Source organism: Pyxicephalus adspersus, chromosome 11 (genome assembly GCF_032062135.1).
Source record: "Pyxicephalus adspersus chromosome 11, UCB_Pads_2.0, whole genome shotgun sequence".
NCBI classification, from domain to species: domain Eukaryota; kingdom Metazoa; phylum Chordata; class Amphibia; order Anura; family Pyxicephalidae; genus Pyxicephalus; species Pyxicephalus adspersus.
The window spans coordinates 30,052,570-30,072,744 of record NC_092868.1 but is presented as its reverse complement, the minus strand read 5'-3'; the positions used below and the strand labels follow the sequence as shown (position 1 = coordinate 30,072,744).

General features: G+C 36.8%; 1 protein-coding gene across 1 annotated transcript in view; it reads left to right on the top strand.

Annotated features, from left to right (window-relative positions):
• POU2F3 (POU class 2 homeobox 3) overlaps positions 1-20,175 on the top strand; it is a 50,618-nt gene that overhangs the window by 8,411 nt on the left and 22,032 nt on the right. The window contains exons 2-3 of the mRNA XM_072426067.1: positions 936-1,004; positions 17,969-18,003. Of these exons, the coding sequence (XP_072282168.1) occupies positions 936-1,004; positions 17,969-18,003 (104 nt within the window). The remainder of the gene's footprint in view (positions 1-935; positions 1,005-17,968; positions 18,004-20,175) is intronic.

Below are 20,175 nucleotides of genomic sequence, written 5' to 3'. Positions count from 1 at the left end.
TACATGATTTATATATTTTACAAAAATTTAATGTCACAAGATTGGCTCTTTATTTTTACTTTTTCTTTCGTTCATTTTAGAATGTAGAAAAAAAAAGTTTAAATGCCCTGAAAGCAGCACATTGTTATCTTATTCAAATTTGCAGTCACTGACTGCCTAAGGCCTATGCAAATTCTCTGCTTTATCTGTTTGGTTTACCTGTGTGCTAAGGGTTAAAAAGCTCACGGAGGGGGGGTCAGTGTCATTTGTATAAGGTATTCCTTTTCTCCAACTGACTTTGGTCTCACCTGGAAAGGAGAAATATTGCCCTGAATGAAGACGCAGCTGCAGGACTCTTCTGGAGCTGCCAAGTTAAAGTAAATCTAAGAAGTGGTGAAGGTGAGATGTGAGGAAGGCTGTTGGGTAAGGGGGTTCAATGTGTCAATGGGGATAGATGGGTGTAGGGCGGGCAGATTGGGTTCCTTTTAAGACTGATATAGATAATGTTAAAGATAAAAAAATGTATACATGTAATATATGTCTTATGTATAAAAAAGTTACACTTTATTGTATGATTGCAACAAGGTTGTTCATGCCTATTTGAGAGAGTCTGCTATTGGAATTACTTTTATAGTAGTAAGTAATATGTCATGTATTTACCAACTAATCAGAATTTGTTGGATCATAGATTCTACAAGTACTATTTTGTAAAAACCGAAAATAATTCCTTACTGTTACTTTTTCCACTGAAGCAAAAATTGAAGTGTAAAGAAGAGAACAAACTTAAACAAATTTATAGAAATGCTAAAGGTTTCCGCCACTCCCTAAATGATGAATATGATAATAACATGTGTACTCTAGAATTTGAAAGTCGAATGAATTATATTTTAATACAATGGTTTTGTTTAGAAATAAATGCATTATTAAAATTAGTTTTTTTTTATCCTTGACTTCAGATATTACCATGAGCCGTGAACCAGATTCCACAGAGGAACAGCAAAACGGAGGGGCGCACCTGCAGAATGGTAAGTGTCTGTACATTGGAAGAGAGATCAATAAACAGGGTTTTGGTTACCTTTGGTCACTGAATGTGGCAGAACTTCACAATGGGTTGGCTGTATATGCTCCAAACAGAATCTTTTCCATGGCCTTTTTTTGTATTTCTTTATTTTTGGGTTGTTATTTTATTTTTTAAGTATTTGTTACATAGGATAACTTTTTTAAATAAATGTTTACTAGTGTACATTTCTAAGAGATCAAGTGACATTTAGAAGTTACTTAAAAGAGCTAAAACAAATGGCAGATCCTATTCCTATGCCACCAAGTAGTCTCACCAACTGCTCCAATTGCTTCTTTGGGGTTGATTTACTAAAAGAATATCGGCTGCTCAGTTTAGAGTAGAATGATAATTCACTTTGCTAAGTGAGCAGTCTAAACTCCTTTCAGGGTGTGTTTCTAATGGGCAAATTATCAACAATTCATAGCAAGCAAGAAGGACCTGTATAGAACTATAGATTGTATATTATATTATATTGTGGTATCTGATTGTGGATATATATAAGCAGCTAGGAATCTGAGCCAAAATTACAAATTATTTCATCTTTGTTAAATAAATATTAGAAAATATTAGTTTCAACTACATTTGTAGCTGGTGTTAAACAGTAGCAAACAATAACTGTGTGGGTATAAATTACAGTAAATATATTTTTAGTGGTTGGAAAGCACTCCGTCCTTATTGAAGTTGAATTTTAGTGTTCAGTACTGGGGGACTGGCACCATAATCTTTTTACACAACGTTACAAGGATATGGCACAGTGACTTCATGCACAGGAAAGGGAATTATGATACAAAATGTGTTACTTAATGTTAGGATACAGTAGGTTGGTTTAATTAACTGATATGATTAACAATAAGATTGGGTTGTAGTTGATGAAATGCTGGAAGGTTTACAGGTAAAGTTAAATGTTATTGTTAGATTAATGGTTTATAGATTAGATCAAGTGTGGGAAATGTTATTCATAAAGGCATTATTTTAGGAGTTTTTAGGTTTGTAGAGTTAATATTTTGGAAACTTAGAGGCTGCCATTGCTGACTTTCCATATAAATTCTATTTCCCTGGCTGTAATGCTAATCAAGTAGTTTAATTGTCTTATAAGTCATTAAAAGTTGATTTACTAAACGAGTTTAAATTGATAACTAAGCAAGTAAATTATGATCCTGCATGGGAATTTTTAATTAGTTTATTGAATTAGGTGAATATTCATTTTACAAGGGATTACCAATTATGTGCAAATAAATGTAAAAAAACATGATTTTTGCTTGAACATGATCAGATGTTTGAAGTTTCAGAATTTCACTTTATTCAATAAACAATTTAAAAATTCTCATACAAGCTGATTATTTACTTTGCTAAGTGAACAGCCCATATTTATCAAGAGACAGCCAGGCAACATATTTAACTGGAGAAAGCAATGACATATGACATTTTCTTCATATTTTTTTAATTTACTTTCAATTTAAAGCAGATGAATACATACCATGTGCATCCCATAATGAATTTCTCTAAATTCCCCCAGCACCCCTTGCCTCACTTTTCCCCCCTTCCCCCTATCCGTTTTCCCCCACTTGTTCCTGTTTTGTTGCCTAAATTCTCTTCCTCCTTTATTTTTCTCCCTTCAAAAAAAAAATATTATTTAAAAGGTACCTACACATTATCTACAGGAATTCACTGCACCTATTCCCCAACGTATAGATATATAGAGGAGATATATATATATATATGCATATATATAATCATAAAACTTTCTAATACTGTAAAGAAAGATACTATATAGATAGTATATTAATATTTATACTATATATATAGTATAATATTTTGCTTACAATAGTATGACTTTTGCGACAACCTTCTCACATCAGCTGCTTGGTGTTGAAGTTTACACAATAATTCATGTACTTTTCTATTGCTACTAATATTATAAAACAGTTATAGATTACTTGCTGTATGCAAGTTTGTGTCATTTGAATCACATTTGAGTAACTCTTTTACCTGAAAGACTTTTTTCAAAACTTTTACATTTTTTACTTGATTATATATATATATTTGTAGTATTATATTTTATACAGAGAGGTACATAATAAAGGAAGCAAATTTAACACTTGATTACTGCACAGATTTGGAAGAAATACACAAAGCACACCAAGATTCAAGTAAGAATACACATATCTCTCGTATTTAGACTAGATTTGCTTATCCCAAAGTTTAATATTAAACCTGTTTTGCTACAAATAAATTATGTGCAGATGACGTTCTGGTTTTATTGTGTTTGTTTTCAATATTGCTCTTCTAGATGATTGGTTACTTTCACCAAAAGTAACTATTATCCATCATTGAACCTACAATGAATCCCACTGTGCTAAATGTATAGCTGTATATTCCATATGGAGTCTTTTTCATAATTTAGCAGCATGGTTAGCATTTTAGCAATTTACCAATGAAGAAACATACCAGTGATTATGGAAAATGTAACAATTTTATTTTGCTCAGTAGACTATTGTTTGTGCTATGTTTACCGGCACTATTTGATTATGAAAACCACATGTTTTCAATGTGTGTGTTTGGCTGCATAACATTACAATCACCTGCTTCCCACTGTTTACGCTTCCCTGGAAAATGGGTATTTTAGATTTTGGAGCGCCATGGTGATTCTTTTTAACTAATTTATTTTTTCAAGCTAAAAAAGAAACATTTTACAACGTTAAATAATATTAATAATGTCTGGCCTTGTACAGACCTGTTTCCTAGTCTCGTAGCTCCATGACTGCAAAAGGATCAGGCTAAAATGTGAGAGAGTGTCTTCAAACTAGTTATTTACAAAGTTTGGAATTTATGTACTTTTAGTGCTACCTTTTAAGCCATATGAACAGACCCTCTTCCTGCTGAATTTTTTTTGGTCTTGGTCCTAGTGATGGGTGATGATGATTGGCTCCATATGCCCCTGATTTTACAGTAGTTTGTCCACTAGTCTCTCTAATCTCTACTGAGTTCGCCCTACTGTATCTGGCTATGTGTTTGATAATAGATTTGTTTTCCCCAGTCTTCAGATCATTGCATTCCTTGGTATACTAGAAATGTATTTTGCTTGGGTTTAGGTGTTTGGTCTTCCAGAGTACCAACCTCAGCTGTGTTGTAAAAATGCTTATGAGTTATTCCAATAGCCCAGCTACATATGTGATTGCTGCTTTGTGTGTTTATAGGACATATATTTTTAGTCCATCAATCTCCTCTACCTTCATTACCACCCCTATGTTTATTTAAACTAGAAATCATATTGCACAGTCATGTTTCTGTTTGTAGAATGTATCCTTATAATTGACATAGGTGGTGTTGAGACAAATGTCCAATATAAAACATTCTTACCTGAGTTGTAGTTCTATTCAGCTGTCAATAGATTTACCTGGTTTTAATAGCGTTTAAATTTTATATACAAACTAAAACAGAAGTGACAATAAAAACCTCTAAATTTAGTCCTAAATTGAATATTGTTAAATGTCACAAAGTTCATGATTTGTACCTGAATAACAAGCAGCATAGGTCAGGTGCTGTTACGTACCTTGATGGGGAGTCTAAAATGATGAGAGGGTGGCCTCTCTTGCTGCTCCAGTCCAACAACCCCTGAGTAGTGTTGTCACTGGAACCCTGGAGACTTTAGTAAGGTGGAAGTGACAATATATGGGTTACCCAAACTAGGAGGTCTATATTTCTAACCATTAATATTTAGACTATTTTTGTTTTGTTTTGTTGTTTTTTGTTTGCTTTTAGTGTGGCATTAAAAGTGCAAATAAAAATGCAGTTGAAATAATTTTCTGGTGTCTAATATTTTTTAGAAAAAGGCCTATTAAAATGTAAAACTTCTCTGGTCTATAAGTGATACAAAAACGTGAAAGTTAAAATGGTTAAAGCAGATCTATCACTACATATTTTTACTTTATATTAAAGGTTAGATTACCCTTCTATATAAAGCAAAAATTGTTTTTTTTCTGTCTTTGTAGCGCTGTAGCAGTAAATGGGAAACCCGCACCCTCCTTGGAGACATACGTCATGTATCCCAGGAGATTTTAGCCGCATACACACTTGCAATTATAGTCGTTGGAAAGGATCTTTCACAATCCTTTCCAACAACTAAGCACTCCACGATGCATGAACGTTGCTGTACATACAGCACCGTTCTGCTCTATGCAGAGGGGAGAGGGAGAGCGACAGAGCAGCACCTGGATGCGCGCTTTCCCCCTATACTTGCATTACGATTGTTCGCGGTTTATCGTCCGTAGACCTGCCAGGATGGTCATTCGGACGATGAATGGCGCACACTGTACACACTTCAGATTCTGGTCTGATATCAGTCTGAGCTGATTATTGGGCGAGAACCACTGGAAGTGTGCACATAGCTTTAGAGCTGCTCATTCTGTGCATGCCTTTGGCATGCGCAGAAGGGGCTTTTCCCACAATGTATAAACAATCTGCCAATCTCACGCATGTGCAGTGAGATTTGCACTTTTTTTTATATTTACATGAGGACTTGTCACCTAATCTCACACCAGGAAAAATATGGTGGCGTCCACTGGTTCCTCCACCCTGGCACAAATAAAAACCTAGAATGGCTAGAACCATATGGAGGCCAGTTGTGAGCTTTATGACATGCTCTTAGAAGGTTTTGATGCGTAGACAACAATGACTACTATGTTTTTTGGGATGAGACTGTTCTTCACTCCTCCCACCATCCTTGCTAGTGCTAAAAAGCACAATAAAGGTGTTAAATGCAGAAGTGACATGATCACTGCAAAATGTTTCATAATGCAAGTGTAAATCATATCAAAATTACGTTAGGAAGCATTACGTATGGGACCATTTGTTTATACTTTTGTATAGTGGTGAGCAGTTTAAATTTAGGGACTCTTCTATCTAATTTAAAGGACTCTTCTATCTTGTTTTTGTCTAGTTACAATTCCATCGTCACTCACAGCTCACAGTCATCTAATAAATAGCTAGGACTGTGTAGCCTTTCTGCTCCCAGTCACCAGTGCCTGTTGTAGTAATAGACTGGGATGACCTGCTGCTGGTGAACTTTTTGTTAGAATTAATGTTGCTGACTTCGCCTGTTTCTGACCCTGCAAGTAAACGCTGCCTGCACTGACCTTTTGTCTGTGACCTTTACTTTGCTTTTTTCTTGCCCTTGAATACCTCTGTGGTGGACTGAATACCCATGAATGGGTATGTATTCATGGGTATTGTATGGCTCTGTATTTTGGACTTGTCTCCGCTAGAATCCTGGCACTGCAATATCTGTGGGCTCCTGGTCCTCGGTCAGTCCATAGTTGATGCACATTATCCCTTGTGCACTGAATTCATGGGGGCAACCGTGTGCTAGGATGGTGCAACTATCCTCCCAAGGCTAAGCGGGGGCTTGCTATAGGTGAAGAGTGCAGTGTTAGATTGGAGGACTGGCGCCGTGCGAGTATTGTTGCAGGACCAGGGCCTTACATACTGTCAGGCAAAAAAATGGTTTTCGAATGTGCTGGTGAGAGTTTAGAAACAGTTATTGCATTAACAAGCTACTCAGCTCTCTCCTAAGTAGCTAGTCCTGTTCCATGGAGAGGGAAGAACAAGCAAGAGATGCCCCTCTGAATTGTTAAACAATAGTATACCAATAATGCTTATAATTGGACAGCTGTTATTAATACAACATGGCAGATCACCAACTACCTCCTTGATGATTCTAAATGCGAAAAATCTCTTTTGGCATTGATTTTTCTTATAATTTAACCTTATGATCTTTACAGTGCAATCTTGTTTTAGGCATTGTCTTGTTGGAAACAATATAGCATCAGCTGAAATCCCCTTAAGTAAACCTGTGCCCAGAATATGCGCACAAAAATATTTATATATTCTGAACAAGCAATGAAATTCTTTAAAACAAATCCTTATTCATCCCTTTATCTATAAACTTTGTGAAGTTCAATTAAATCTTAGTTCATTTCTTATTCTATGATAGCGAAAGCTTGGCAGTCTCCCAACCCTCTAATGTAAGCACACAGCAGGTGCTTCTAAACTGTTAGAAACTGCCTAAAACCTGGCTTTAGAGCCTTTGCTGTGATCATTGAAAATAAATTATTCAAAATAAAATAGATGACAGGTATATAGACTTAAATATATGTCCAGAGTCTAGACTGACCATTCTGTTTAAATGACCAAGAGTATTTAACAAAAAAGTTTATATAATTATTTTATAAAGATTTTTTGCAGTGTTTACATTCTTGTTCTCCCTAGTCTGGCTAGCATTGGTTTTGCAGCATTGTGTTACAAATTGGATAGAATCATGGCTAGGACACTATCTATATGGAGTTTGTCAGCTTGTTAAGAATACTTTTTGGACAGATTATAGAACAGGTAAAATGTCTTATACCCTCCCTTCACACTGAGGAAAAGGAATGGAAGCTACATGGGAATGGTGAATGGTGAGACATTGCCTGTCCCTTTCTTCAATAAGGACCTGCCTGATCACAAACTTTCAAAGCAGACACCTTTTTTTCCACTTTAAAACTACTTTGATCATCTGAGTGTTTGGAAACTTCTCTTGTAGATGCAAAAGCAAGTGAGAAGAAATCTCTCCAAATGAAGGGAAATCCCCTCTTAGACGTTTATCACCCAAACAAGCATCTCCATTGACAGATGTGATAAACCTAACAAAGAGAATACATTTTACTAATGGGGTCACAGCAATAATAACCTGACAGGTTAAACCTTCATTACTCTATCCAAACCTATGCAAAATTTGGCTTTACATACGTTTTAACCATCAATTTATAATAAATGGAAACCAACTTAAAGGTATTAAAATACATTGAAAGAGAGACATTGAAAGCGTAATGGTCATGGTGCAACATGTTTGGGATACTGAAGTACGAGCTTGCATATTAAAGATCCCTGGATTATGGGTATTATAGGATTCAGCACATCTGTTTGAACTTTTAAATCAACACAAATTCACTCTATGTGGTAAAAGTGTTATTCTTCTGAACATGATAAAAAATTGCTTTGGTAGTAATGGACATTAGGGAATGGGTTTGGTTTAAAGTCGATCACATGTGGTCTCAACATACTATTGTATGGTGATGGGTTGTATTACTAAGTATACACAACTACTAAAAACTCATCAATTTTAAATGTGCAGTAACCATGAAAGCAATTCATTTGCTGCATCATACTGATTTGAATGCAACTCACATAATGGACCTCAATTATGTAAATTGGAACACAGTAGTAGAATTGCCCGTACCAAAACCTATCCTTGGAAAAAAAATTAACCTATGAATTGGATTGGTTAATGGGGGCAAAATCCAAAGTTTTCTTCTTTTCTTTTCATTTTAACTCAAAATGTATGGAGTTTCTGAAGGCATCTGAAGAAATGTCCAGACTTAATTTGGTTACCATCTAGATGTGGCTCAGGGCTTCCATTATGCTTTAGTCACTTTGTGTACAGTAGCTTCCTACAACGTAGTATTATACATCTTCTTGAATTAGAAAATCCATTTCCTATCATTCCATTTCATTTCAAACACCTGTCTAAGGGTTTCAGTAAAAACAGGTGTTTGCCATGATTGCAGATTTAACAGACAGCCCTTCTTCATGTTAACTCTTGTGGAGTGGACATAATAGGCCTTATTTGAATTTCAAACATTTGGATGACTGGTCATAAAAACTAGGAGCCTCAGTTAGGAAAATTTGTCCCTTCTCACCAAGCAGCAATATGGAAATGAGCAGGTTATGCAAATACGCTGAACACAGTTCTCATAGTAAAGCACTGCACACACAATTACCAGTCTCATCATGCAGGTTTTATATATATTTTTCATTTCTTTTAACATGATACATTGCACTTTGGAAACACAGACTTGGAAGTGGTTTCTCTTCATATTTACATGTATTCTTATTACAGTAAAGATTCTCCTCCATGTAAACATAAGAAGGAACAAAATGTTTCCTTCCTGAATGTCCCAGCCAAGGTTGTCTACTAAACCTTCTAAACATAGACATATATGGATTGCTATGGGACTGTGCCGAATAAGAGATACGTGCTCTGCAGCACATGCACATTTACACACCATGCCCTGCACATCAGAAAAATAAAGTATTATATGTTAGCTTAGACATGGAAACAAAGCACTTTACACTGCCAAAGAGAATGTTTTTTATCAATTCTGCTACTCCCAGCTCAATTTAATTTATGTTCATGGGTCAAGCAATGGAGAGATTGTTAAATATGGAGAACTAAGGGGTTTAGTTATCAATATTTATATCCAAGATTCACAATTTTGTGTACAAAGAAATTATTAAATATGAATCCTGTATAAACAGACCCTAATGGCCTGTTCTCATCACATCTATGAGTTGTATTGTGAAAATGTATGCAGCAGTTTGTATTGCATACGGACAAATTTCTTAACTGGTTAGTTTGGGGGCCTATTCGCACCAATGTGCTGCAAAACATGTTGTGCATTGAGATGTGTTTCACTACATTAAGCAGTCCATTAAAGATGTACTTAAAAAACACAGGTCAACATGTCATTTTCATCAGATAAATTTTTATGTGGGCTATGTAGTATTTTTGTATGATGCGGATTTAAAATCTGTGTTCAGTTTTTCTCTAGCACGTCTAGTTTTTGTGATGCAGCTAATTATATATTGTGTGCACTAATTGCGATTGATTTAATTTGTCATTATGCCTAGAAATTGCCTTAATGATCGAGACAGTTATGTGTGTGGTTCATTCACGACGAAAGCACAACGTTGCCAAAATACCAAAGAACTTACAAAGATATACAAACTATATTTCGGCTGTCCACTTGGTGACCAGGATAAATCTTGGGCTCCACATGTCATCTGTACCAGTTGTACCAGACTTTGTGACTGGCTAAATCGGCGTAAAGCAGCAATGCAATTTGCAATCCCGATGGTGTGGAGAGAACAGCGGAACCATCTAATTGGCTGCTATTTGTGCCACCAAAAGTGGATTCCTAGATAAAACTAAGCACAAAAGTATATCCCAGCCTGGATTCTGCAATTAGGCCTGTTCCCCATGATGATTCATTGCCACTTCCGGTATCGCCACATGATGGACTTGCATCTGTAGAAGGTGATGAGGAATGCGCTGGAGTTGCAGCCAGTTACAACAACGAGTCATCTGATCCTGGCTACTTGGTCGATGAAGATTCAGAACCATAAACCTTTACACAAGCAGAGCTGAATGATCTTGTTCGTGATTTAAATCTCTCCAAAGACAAAGCAGAACTTCTTGCTTCAAAGCTTAAACATAAGCACTTGCTTGAAAAGGGTGTAACTGTAACTGACTACAGAAAACAAAATCATAACTTGACAACATTTTTCTGATGGCTCACTATGCTACTGTCATGATATAAATCCACTCTTTAACAGTTTGTCACAGGACCATGTTCCATCTGAATGGCGTATCTTCATTGATACCTCTAAAAGAAGCATGAAAGCAGTCCTAATGCATAATGGCAATTCCAAACCAAGTTTACTGATTGCCCATTTCGTTATCCTAAATGAGTCCTAGGACAACATGAAGTTACTACTTGAAGTAATCCAGTATAAAACACATCAGTGGAACATCTGTGGGGATCTAAAGGTCATTGGCTTGCTGATGGGAAGGCAAGGAGGATTCCCAAAATATTGCTGTTTCCTATGCCTGTGGAACAGCCGATCTACGGGAGACCATTATGTCAAGCGTAATTGGCTACCAAGAGATACCTATAAGCTCCGAACAAGCAGTGTCAAGTTTCTGCGTCTGGTTGATCCGCATAAAATATTTCTGCCACCACTTCATATCGTTAGGCTTGATGAGGAACCTTGTAAAGGCCATGGGTAAATCAAACATGGGTCTTCACTACCTTGTTGAGAAGTTTCCAAATATAAGCACTGGAAAAATTAAGGAAGAGATATTTATAGGGCCACAGATCAAGTCTTTTTTGCAGGATGATGTTTTCAAACAATCTCTCCCAGCAGCTGAGCTAGAAGCTTGGGATGCATTCGAGTGGCTGTGTGACAATTTCCTGGGCAACCATAAGTCTCCTGCATACAAGGAAGGAGTTCAGAAACTGCTTGGTTCATACCAGAAACTGGGTTGTCGCATGTTATTAAAATACATTTCTTGCACTCACATCTGGAATTCTTCCCGGAAAATCTTGGTATGGTGAGTGACCAACAAGGAGAACATTTTTACCAGGACATTCAGTTAATCGAGTACCACTACCAAGGTTTCTAGAATGAAAGTATGATGGCGGACTACTGCTCAGTAGATCTTTTCCACAGTGTGCCTTATTTTACTTCACACTGAAGATGTATTAACATTCACTTCAATGGTGCTTACGATTTAGTACAAAATACACAATGGTACAATGGTAACTATAATAGTACTCTTAACTCAGGAACTGAACATGTTAGGCAAAAGCAAATCACATTTTTTGTTGACCTGTGTAATATGCCTCAAAGCCTGAACAAATCTGCATGATAAAAGTGTTATAACATGCATTTTTGATAAAAATCCACTAAATTTCTCTAAATATTATTCAACACTCTATTAGGTACTGTATATTGGTCAATTGTTTGCCAGGATGTACCTTTTACCATGTGATCCTTACATAATGCCCCTGCACTCCTGGTACTTTCCTTAGCCTTTGGTCTCAACCCTCCTGGCATGTCCCATGATGCCCTTGAGTTGACACTTTTAAAATACCATCAAGGAGAAAATTCAGAATTATTTTGGAACTGATTGTTTCATTGGATTGGATATTTTACTGGAAATATGTGTATTAGACCTCCATATACCTCTGTGGAGAGTTGGACCATGTGTATCATCACACTAACACATTTTCAGGATCAGAATCAGGCAGCACTATCAGAAACATGGAAATTCAGATTGACCAATGTTCATGTAAATAAAGGTGACTGCTTATCTCAAAGAGAAAAAATATTAGGCAACAAGTAATCATTCATAGAATCTACATCAATAATGAACTAAAGCACCCAAACTGGACAGCTGCCATCTCACACCTCTTATCTTATCATATGATAATCTTATATGATGATCCCAGATTTTCTCACGTTTAGGCAGTCTTTGCATACACAAAACTCTCCTGACCATAGTTATAAAAGCATCATGAATTTTAATACAAATTGTTCTCCCTCCTAAAGCTTCATATCAACATTAAAAGTAAGGTAATTTTATTTATCTATTTGTATATAAAACAATATTTCCAAAACAGAAGTTTCCCTGACTTTTTAGATCAGCACATTATTTCAGCACAAAAAATTGTTGTTTGTAATTAAGAGGACTTCATTTTAGAACATACCAGGATATAACTGGGTATTGAAGTTTTAAAGAAGATACAAGCTGATCCATGGAGCATCCGATTGCCTCACAGGTTCCACTTTTATAGCAAATTTAGTTGTTTTGCCTTCTTCTTGATCAACTATATCTATAGGGTTTTATCTGGGATATGGTGGTTTGTAGTATATTTCTCTAGTGGTGAAACTTGATCGAAGTTTTGTTTTTGTCAACCTAACAAACCATCTAACTTTAGTTGGGGAATGTTTTATTTTGGAAGGTTACAAATCAGTTCCTAAAAGACATCCATGTTTGTAGACATAGATAAAATACATATATGTGAGATGATTGTAATTATGTCCATCATGTCCTGGCCTGATGGATGAGTGATGAGTGCCAAAAGGGCACTAGAAAATCGTCATCTAGCAAACAATAGCAGAATGGTACAAATACTTGTCGCATACGTATGAGCCATATACTCGACGCGTTTTGCCCAATTTAGGCCTCCTCAGGGGTGACAGTACGTTTAGAAAATCATTGAATGAATAACTGTCAGTATCTGGGTTTACGATAAATGCATGAAATTAGTATAAATATACGTTACAGTTACAATTTTTTTTTTATATAACACAGTGAAAACACAATATACAGTGGTACCTTGGTATAAGTCCTTAATCTGTTCCAGATCCTTGGACTTATACCAAACAGGACTTATACCAAACAAATTTTTCCCTTGTAAGAAATACAAGGAAAATGATTAATCCGTTCCCATGAAAAAAAATCTTATTGTTATTGGCATATTTTACATTGATGGGGCTGTATAAAATAATTTAATCACTGCTTAATACTAAAATACATAAATACAAATACTGAGAAGAGTCAAGTGCCTACTAGGATGGTGCTGAAAAGGGAGGAGGAGATGTTATAGCGTGGGTTGTTCACTGAATGGTAGCAACTGGCGTACTGACGCTCGTGGGCAGACATGGTTTTGTAAATAAGGGTAGCGCGCGGTGTTATGACTCATTTTGACCCATACAAGTTCTAGCACAAAGGTTGTATACCAAGCAAAGGTTGTATACCAAGCAAAATTTTTCGTGTCCAAACAGGATTTATACCAAGTTGGACTTATTCCAAAGCGGACTTATACCAAGGTACCACTGTATATATATAAACACCATAATAAAAAATTAGCAACCTTATATGATCTTATGCACAGCAATAATAGATAATGTCTTATTGCTGTGCATAAGATCATATAAGGTTGCTAATTTTTTAATATGGTGTTTATATATATATATATATATATATATATATATATATATATATATATTGTGTTTTCACTGTAATATATAAAAAAACAAAAAAAATTTTTTTTTACATTGCAATGTATATTTATACTAATTTCATGATCTTACCGTAAACCCAGATACTGACGGTTATTCACTCAATGATTCACTAAATGTACCGCCACCCCTGAGGAAGTCTAAATCTTGCGGAAAGCAGGGGGTATAAGGCTCATACGTATGCAACAAGTATCTGCTATTGTTTGCTAGATGACGATTGTCTAGTGCCCTTTTAGCCTCATCACTCATATGTATTGTGTATTATTACTACGACTGTAACCCAGTCTGTATTCACTGATAATGTATTATGAAGGACTAAGAATAATACACTAACTCTGTTTGCCAAAAAAAACCTTCTTTTTCTTTGTGGTCATTATCTGTATATATTACCAAGGGTTGGGATATAAGGCCTATAAAGGCAACATATATCATTTCACCGGGCACCAACGTTGTTACCTGATAAGTTTTACAACATGCATTTTTTTTTTTTTGCGTTGGTGAGCAGATGCTGGCAGACATTGACATATATTGCTTGACTTGGATTTGCTTTAGAAATGAGGAAGTGCCTTCCTAGCAAGTGTGAGGCATAGTTCTTTAGAATTGTGTGCTCTTTTTCCATAATGACCCAAATTCATTGTTTCCAAAGTCATAGGTCATTACTTCCAATTGATGATATGTTGCAAATTTATACAGATACGAATCATCCGTGACTATAAATTATAACTCCAACAGAATCAAAAGACAGATGCAAAGTCAGGCAGATCAGACTTGATGAAATAGATTCTTTCATTCATGAAATACTGTTCTCTTGAGAATGTTCACACATACATAGATAAAAAGGTTTGTTCATATGTAAAGCAATCTAAGGTTAAAAATCATAACAAATACATTGGTGTTTGAAACATGCAAATTACATGATCCAGCTCAAGGGCTGAGTATGCAAAATGACTATTATGGAATATTAATATGGTTGTAAATAAAAATGTAAAGCAAAGAGGCTTTATGTGTCAACAAGATCAGTCTGAAGGTATTCAATCTAAATAGTGCTTTTTACAACAGACACAATTAGGTCATCAGTGTGATTTTCACTTGTCAGGTAAACGTTTAAGGCCTAAGTTGTTTCATTTCTCTGTTTAAAAATCAATGAAATGAATATAGTGTAATTATCTATATCTTTCTGATATGGTATTATTGCAATTTTCTTTTCTGAAGAAGTAGACACTAATCCATGAAACATATCACACATTTCCTGTGTTGGAATGGATCGTCTATATATATAGACGATTCGCTTTAAAAGTGGTGGATTTCCAAAGCTCATTACAATGAAAACTGTTTACTCAAGTAATGGCAGAAATAAAATACATATTTTCCTAGGCCTTACATGCAATGGAGTAGAGATCTTTATAACATTCATAGAACTATAAAATGATCATAGGAGATATGGTTTGGCAACTCATTTAGGCTCATTTCAAACGGTATGGTATACTGTTTAGGAACTTGCATGAGTTGCACATCAACAGGCAAGACACTAACTGCCTGGTTTGGAAATGCAGCGTCCCATGTTACATTTCCACCTGCAGCCTGTTGGACAATGGATCCATGTAATCTGCTCTGTTTAGTTTATAAGAGGTAATCCAGGAATTGGTAAAGATGGTTAGGAAGGAACAGAGTGATCTTCCTGGTCGTGCAGTCTTATTATTCAGATCCTGGTTGGATGGGTATCTGCTGTGTGAATATCTAGGTTCTTGCAAAACATAAGGATCACTTTGAAGAACCTAAGAAGGGCTTTAAGTGCTAGGTTAAAGTTTTTGTCTAGACATAAAAGTAAAAAGTTAAAAAAAATACACAAATGTCACCAAACTTAAAACAAAGGATACTAAAAACAAAAGGAAAAATATGCAATGAAGACAGTCACTTAAAAAAAGAAATCTGAAAAATAGAATTGCATAACTCCTTTTAACTTCCCAAGATTGATTTCCTAATTCTGCGCCTCCACCACTCAAGACTCCATGACTGTATGCAGCAAAAAAAATGTCTGATTTGTAAGGCCCTCATCCAATGTCAACTCTTAATTAGATGTAATTCCTGAAATGAAGTTCTGTACTCATTACCTATTACAAACCGCAGCTCAGCCTCGAGAGGCAGGTTGTGCCATCCCTAGGACATAGATATGCAAAGGATGGATTCTGAAAAAACATGGAATGGCAGAGGAACAGAAGATCACAGGTCCAAGGGGGAGCCAGAATTTAAAGAAAAAACATAGAGCAAGAACGGGTGAAGGAGAACAGGCTGGAGCCGGGAGGAATAGAAAGAGTTCAAGGTTAACGGTCAGGGAAAGAGTTGGTCCAGGCCCCCAAATGCCAGTTCTGGCATTCAGAGAACTAATGTTGACATGTCTGAGGTGGTTGGGAAAGGAAACATCTTTGAATTGGCCTCTGGCAAATCAGTTTTTAGAAGACAGGATCAGTCCACCATACCTATAAAGTTTACTACTACTGCCAGATCCCTTGATCAATTGAACATAAACAACCAAAAAGCACAAAAATTACGTTTTACGCAGTAATAAAATACATTATTTATACATTATTTTTACCCAATTTTTATTAAGACATCATATAAAAACCAACATAAAAACTCCAACCCACAGCCACCTTCCAGGCCCTCACTGCATTCGAAAGATTATGCATGGAAGGCCTCCATGCCAAAGGAACGGTTTTTACTATTTACCGTCTCCTACACACTTCCATACAGGGGGACTTCAATAAGTTTGGCTACATGCTCAAATGGGAGGAGGTTCTGGGTCGGACCTTATCCCCAGAGGACTGGCTTGACATCTGGGAAGCAGCACACAAAAGTTCTATTTGTACATTGTATAAAGAAAATTTGTATAAAAGTTTGCTCAGATGGTACCATACGCCGTTGGTCCTTCACGGATTGTTTCCCAATGTTGACCCCATGTGCTGGAGATGTAGAGGGGAGGCTATAGGGTCATGGGGGGGGGGTTAGATTCCTCAGGCTGCTTGTGTAACTGCTACATTTGACAGCACAGCACCAGATTGCAAGGGTGGGCAACTAGCATTTTCCAAAGGTAAATTTATCAATGATACAACCATAGGTCTTGATTTCAGGTTCACTTTAGGTAAAGAGTTGTAAGCGGAGTATAAGTTTGCTTCATGTTAAAATAAGGAAATGCTTCTCCCTAGCTTAAGAAACCTTGCAAAACAAACCTTCTTCAATAGCAGTTAACTGCTATTTCCTAAAGTCTACTTCTTTTTTAAGAAGGTGAATGTTGTAGAACATTCATGGAAAAATACATATGGTTGGGTTTCATGTAATTTTGCTGACAGTTTTTATGACTATTTAGCATCCTATTTCTCTACATCCTCTATTTTGGCAGTTGTCTATCTACAACAAATTATGTTCATTCTAGGAATGTTGCCAGTCTCATCTTGGCCTCAGTGCAAAATGTGCACCAAAGATCCAAGCCATTTCCTCATTAGAAACAATACGTGCTATTTACCCAAATTACACACTGAATATAACAAATATGTACGTATTAAGCGTTTAAGAAACTGACTGCCCCATTTATAGTTCTGCTATTTCTTTCCTTAGGCATTCACAGCTAAATGTTATGTGCAGACCTCAAAAAGCAATAGTCTATATACAATACTTGCTTGTTGCCTGCCTCAACCCTGACCTTCCTTGACAATTCTTCTGCCTAGTGATTTGGTACGGTGTATGATCCTGCCCGACCTGGTGTGCCCAAGAACCACACCCTGGCAGTAACCAGCAACACAACATCCTCACCACTAGAGGCTCAGGAGAAGACCTGGTTACTACTTAGACTCTCCATCTTGGCCTTTCTTAGGGCTCACACCATTTCTGTGCAAACCGTAGTGCCCTCTAACCTCTAATGGCCCTGTCCCCCTAGTCGTGACAGCAATTTACACTATACCTGGGGTTATAGTAAAATAGTGAGACTTATTGTGAGTGGAAAATGTTCACTCAATAAACTTTTACTTTCAGCTTAATTATTCATCCTATGGAAAGTAAATTCCTGTTTACGCTGTATACCCACTCATGTACAGGTGGAATATGTAAGCACACATTTACTTTCCACATAATTAAAAATAAATATTAACACAAATCATTTGATGAGGTTTCTCAACTCAACTTTAGTAAATGTATACTTATCTGAATAAGCTACATATGGTTAATATTGTGTTTGTGCTTTTATTTTAGGTGGTGAGAGAAACAACTTGGATTTTGGCAGACAGGTATGTACATCATCTAAGAAAAGAAATTAAAATCTTTTAAAAATAGCAAAAACCTTTCTCCCCGTCACATGGGCATTAGCTGTATTGTGCATCCATTGTCCAGATTGCATCCTGTTTGTGTTTTGAGGCACACATATGTTTTGAAGTACACACATAAGATGGTTGTTGTCTGAGAGGATCGGTCGTGCTCATCTTGGAGGACATGTGTACAGTGGTTCCTGACGTCATTTATAAATCTGCTATGGCAGAGAGTTCAGCAGGGTGCCACTCACTAGTCCTCCCCTCTCCACTATCCATAGAACAGAATGGATCTGTGTGTAAACTTTTCTGTTGTTCATCTGTCACTGGAAATGATCACGGAAGATCTTTTCCAGTAACAGTGATTTTACATGTGTACATAGCCCCAGGCTTACCACAGTGAGGGGTTAGAAAAATTCTTTGGTGAAGCCGACCTAAACTCTAACATCAGACCTAATAGTAGATACTGTATCTATTCCCACTTACTTACACTGGAATGTCAGTCCCCTTAGTGCTGCTGGCTGTGTCAGTTTGCATCCATGAAAAATAAAACATCTATTATATGTATGGAAGCCGTCCTTGCCATCTACCCTTGACCTTTTTCTTAGGTCACAACCTGCCCAAGCTCTCCAACCAATCAAGAAGCGAAATGTGTTGTCTCCCTTAATTGGTTGGTTCATTTATTGTGTTTGGCAGGATTGCCATATAATTTTCATGTAGCATTCATGGGTAGTTTGCTGCCTTTATAGACTTCATTTGGTGTGATTTACAAACACGCAAGCAGTTTCAGGCATTTTTTTACACCTGGAAAATGTGCAGAATGAAAAAAAAATGCATGTCACTTTCATGGGGGATGTCACTTACATTGGGATGTCACTGTGCTGGGATCTTCTGTTCTGCTCTCCTGCAGCCTCTCCCTAAGCTGACAGCACTGAAGAAACCAATGAGCGACAAGCACTAGAACAGTGGTCGCTAACCTTTTAGACCTCACTGACCACTAATTTTTTGTTCTCCAGAACGCATATGCACAGAGAGCCGTGTGTCACTCAAAGGAGGAAGACACTCAAAGGAGTGACGTCATGATGCTAGAACCTGCCCATTTTCCCTTCGCAGGTCTGAGCCTTTAACCTGGGGGATATGGTCTGTGGCTCTGGCCGGTGCGCCCCCCCCAGCGGGGTCCTTTTCCTGACCCCGCTGAGGAACGAACTGGCTAGAGCCATGGACCACCAAAATTTTCTTGCTGACTACCAGTTGGCGACCGCTGCACTAGAACACACAGAGCTACTCCCACCAATGATGTAAGGCTCCAGACCACTCCTACCAAATGACACAACAATAAAAACCCCACCCACTGATCCACCTGTGCCATGAGACCACACCCACCGATGGCTCAAGGCCACACCCACCAATGAGTCATTAGGCCAGCTGCCTGCAGGACACTGCTTTGGCAATAGGAAACTCTGGGGTTGGGCCCAGATGTGCCCAAATAGGGCAGGAAACCTCACTGAAGGCAACAACACAACTACTTGAATTGAACTTGGTCTTATGATTCACGTAAGCCCAAGTTGCATATTTGAGTTTAGGTCCGCTATAAGGAGCCACCTGTAATTGCGTATCCAGTTCCTAATTTTGCACTAATGTCAAGTAGCATTTAAAGAAGTATACTAAAACTAAAATTCTTAGTAAACTGGAGGGGCAAATAATTTTGTGCACATTGTACCACTTGATCATATAGTGCTAAGCTTGCTGCCAATAAATTTAAATGGCACATCATTTCCAAAGAAAAGTATCTGAATGTTTTAAAATGCTATTTATAATTTTATATAGTACAAATTTGTAACACAGCCAATCTGCTGCCTGCAACAGCAAGCAACATAAAGCAACTTTGTTAAATCATTTTATAGGCTGTAATAGGCAATTCAAATTGTATTCTGGTTCCTATGCATATTTATGTTTAGAGGTTGCTGTTCTAGATAATTGGGTTTGGAAATCATTTATTTCAATCTTTGGTCTTTTTAAGAAAAAAGAAAACACAAACATTTTATATAAATGTAGAATCCCTCCACTTCTCCAGGATACTTGTACAATGTACACAGCGCAAAGTGTTTAAAGATTTAATTACTGTATAGTTTCTGTATTAAACCACTGCAAAAA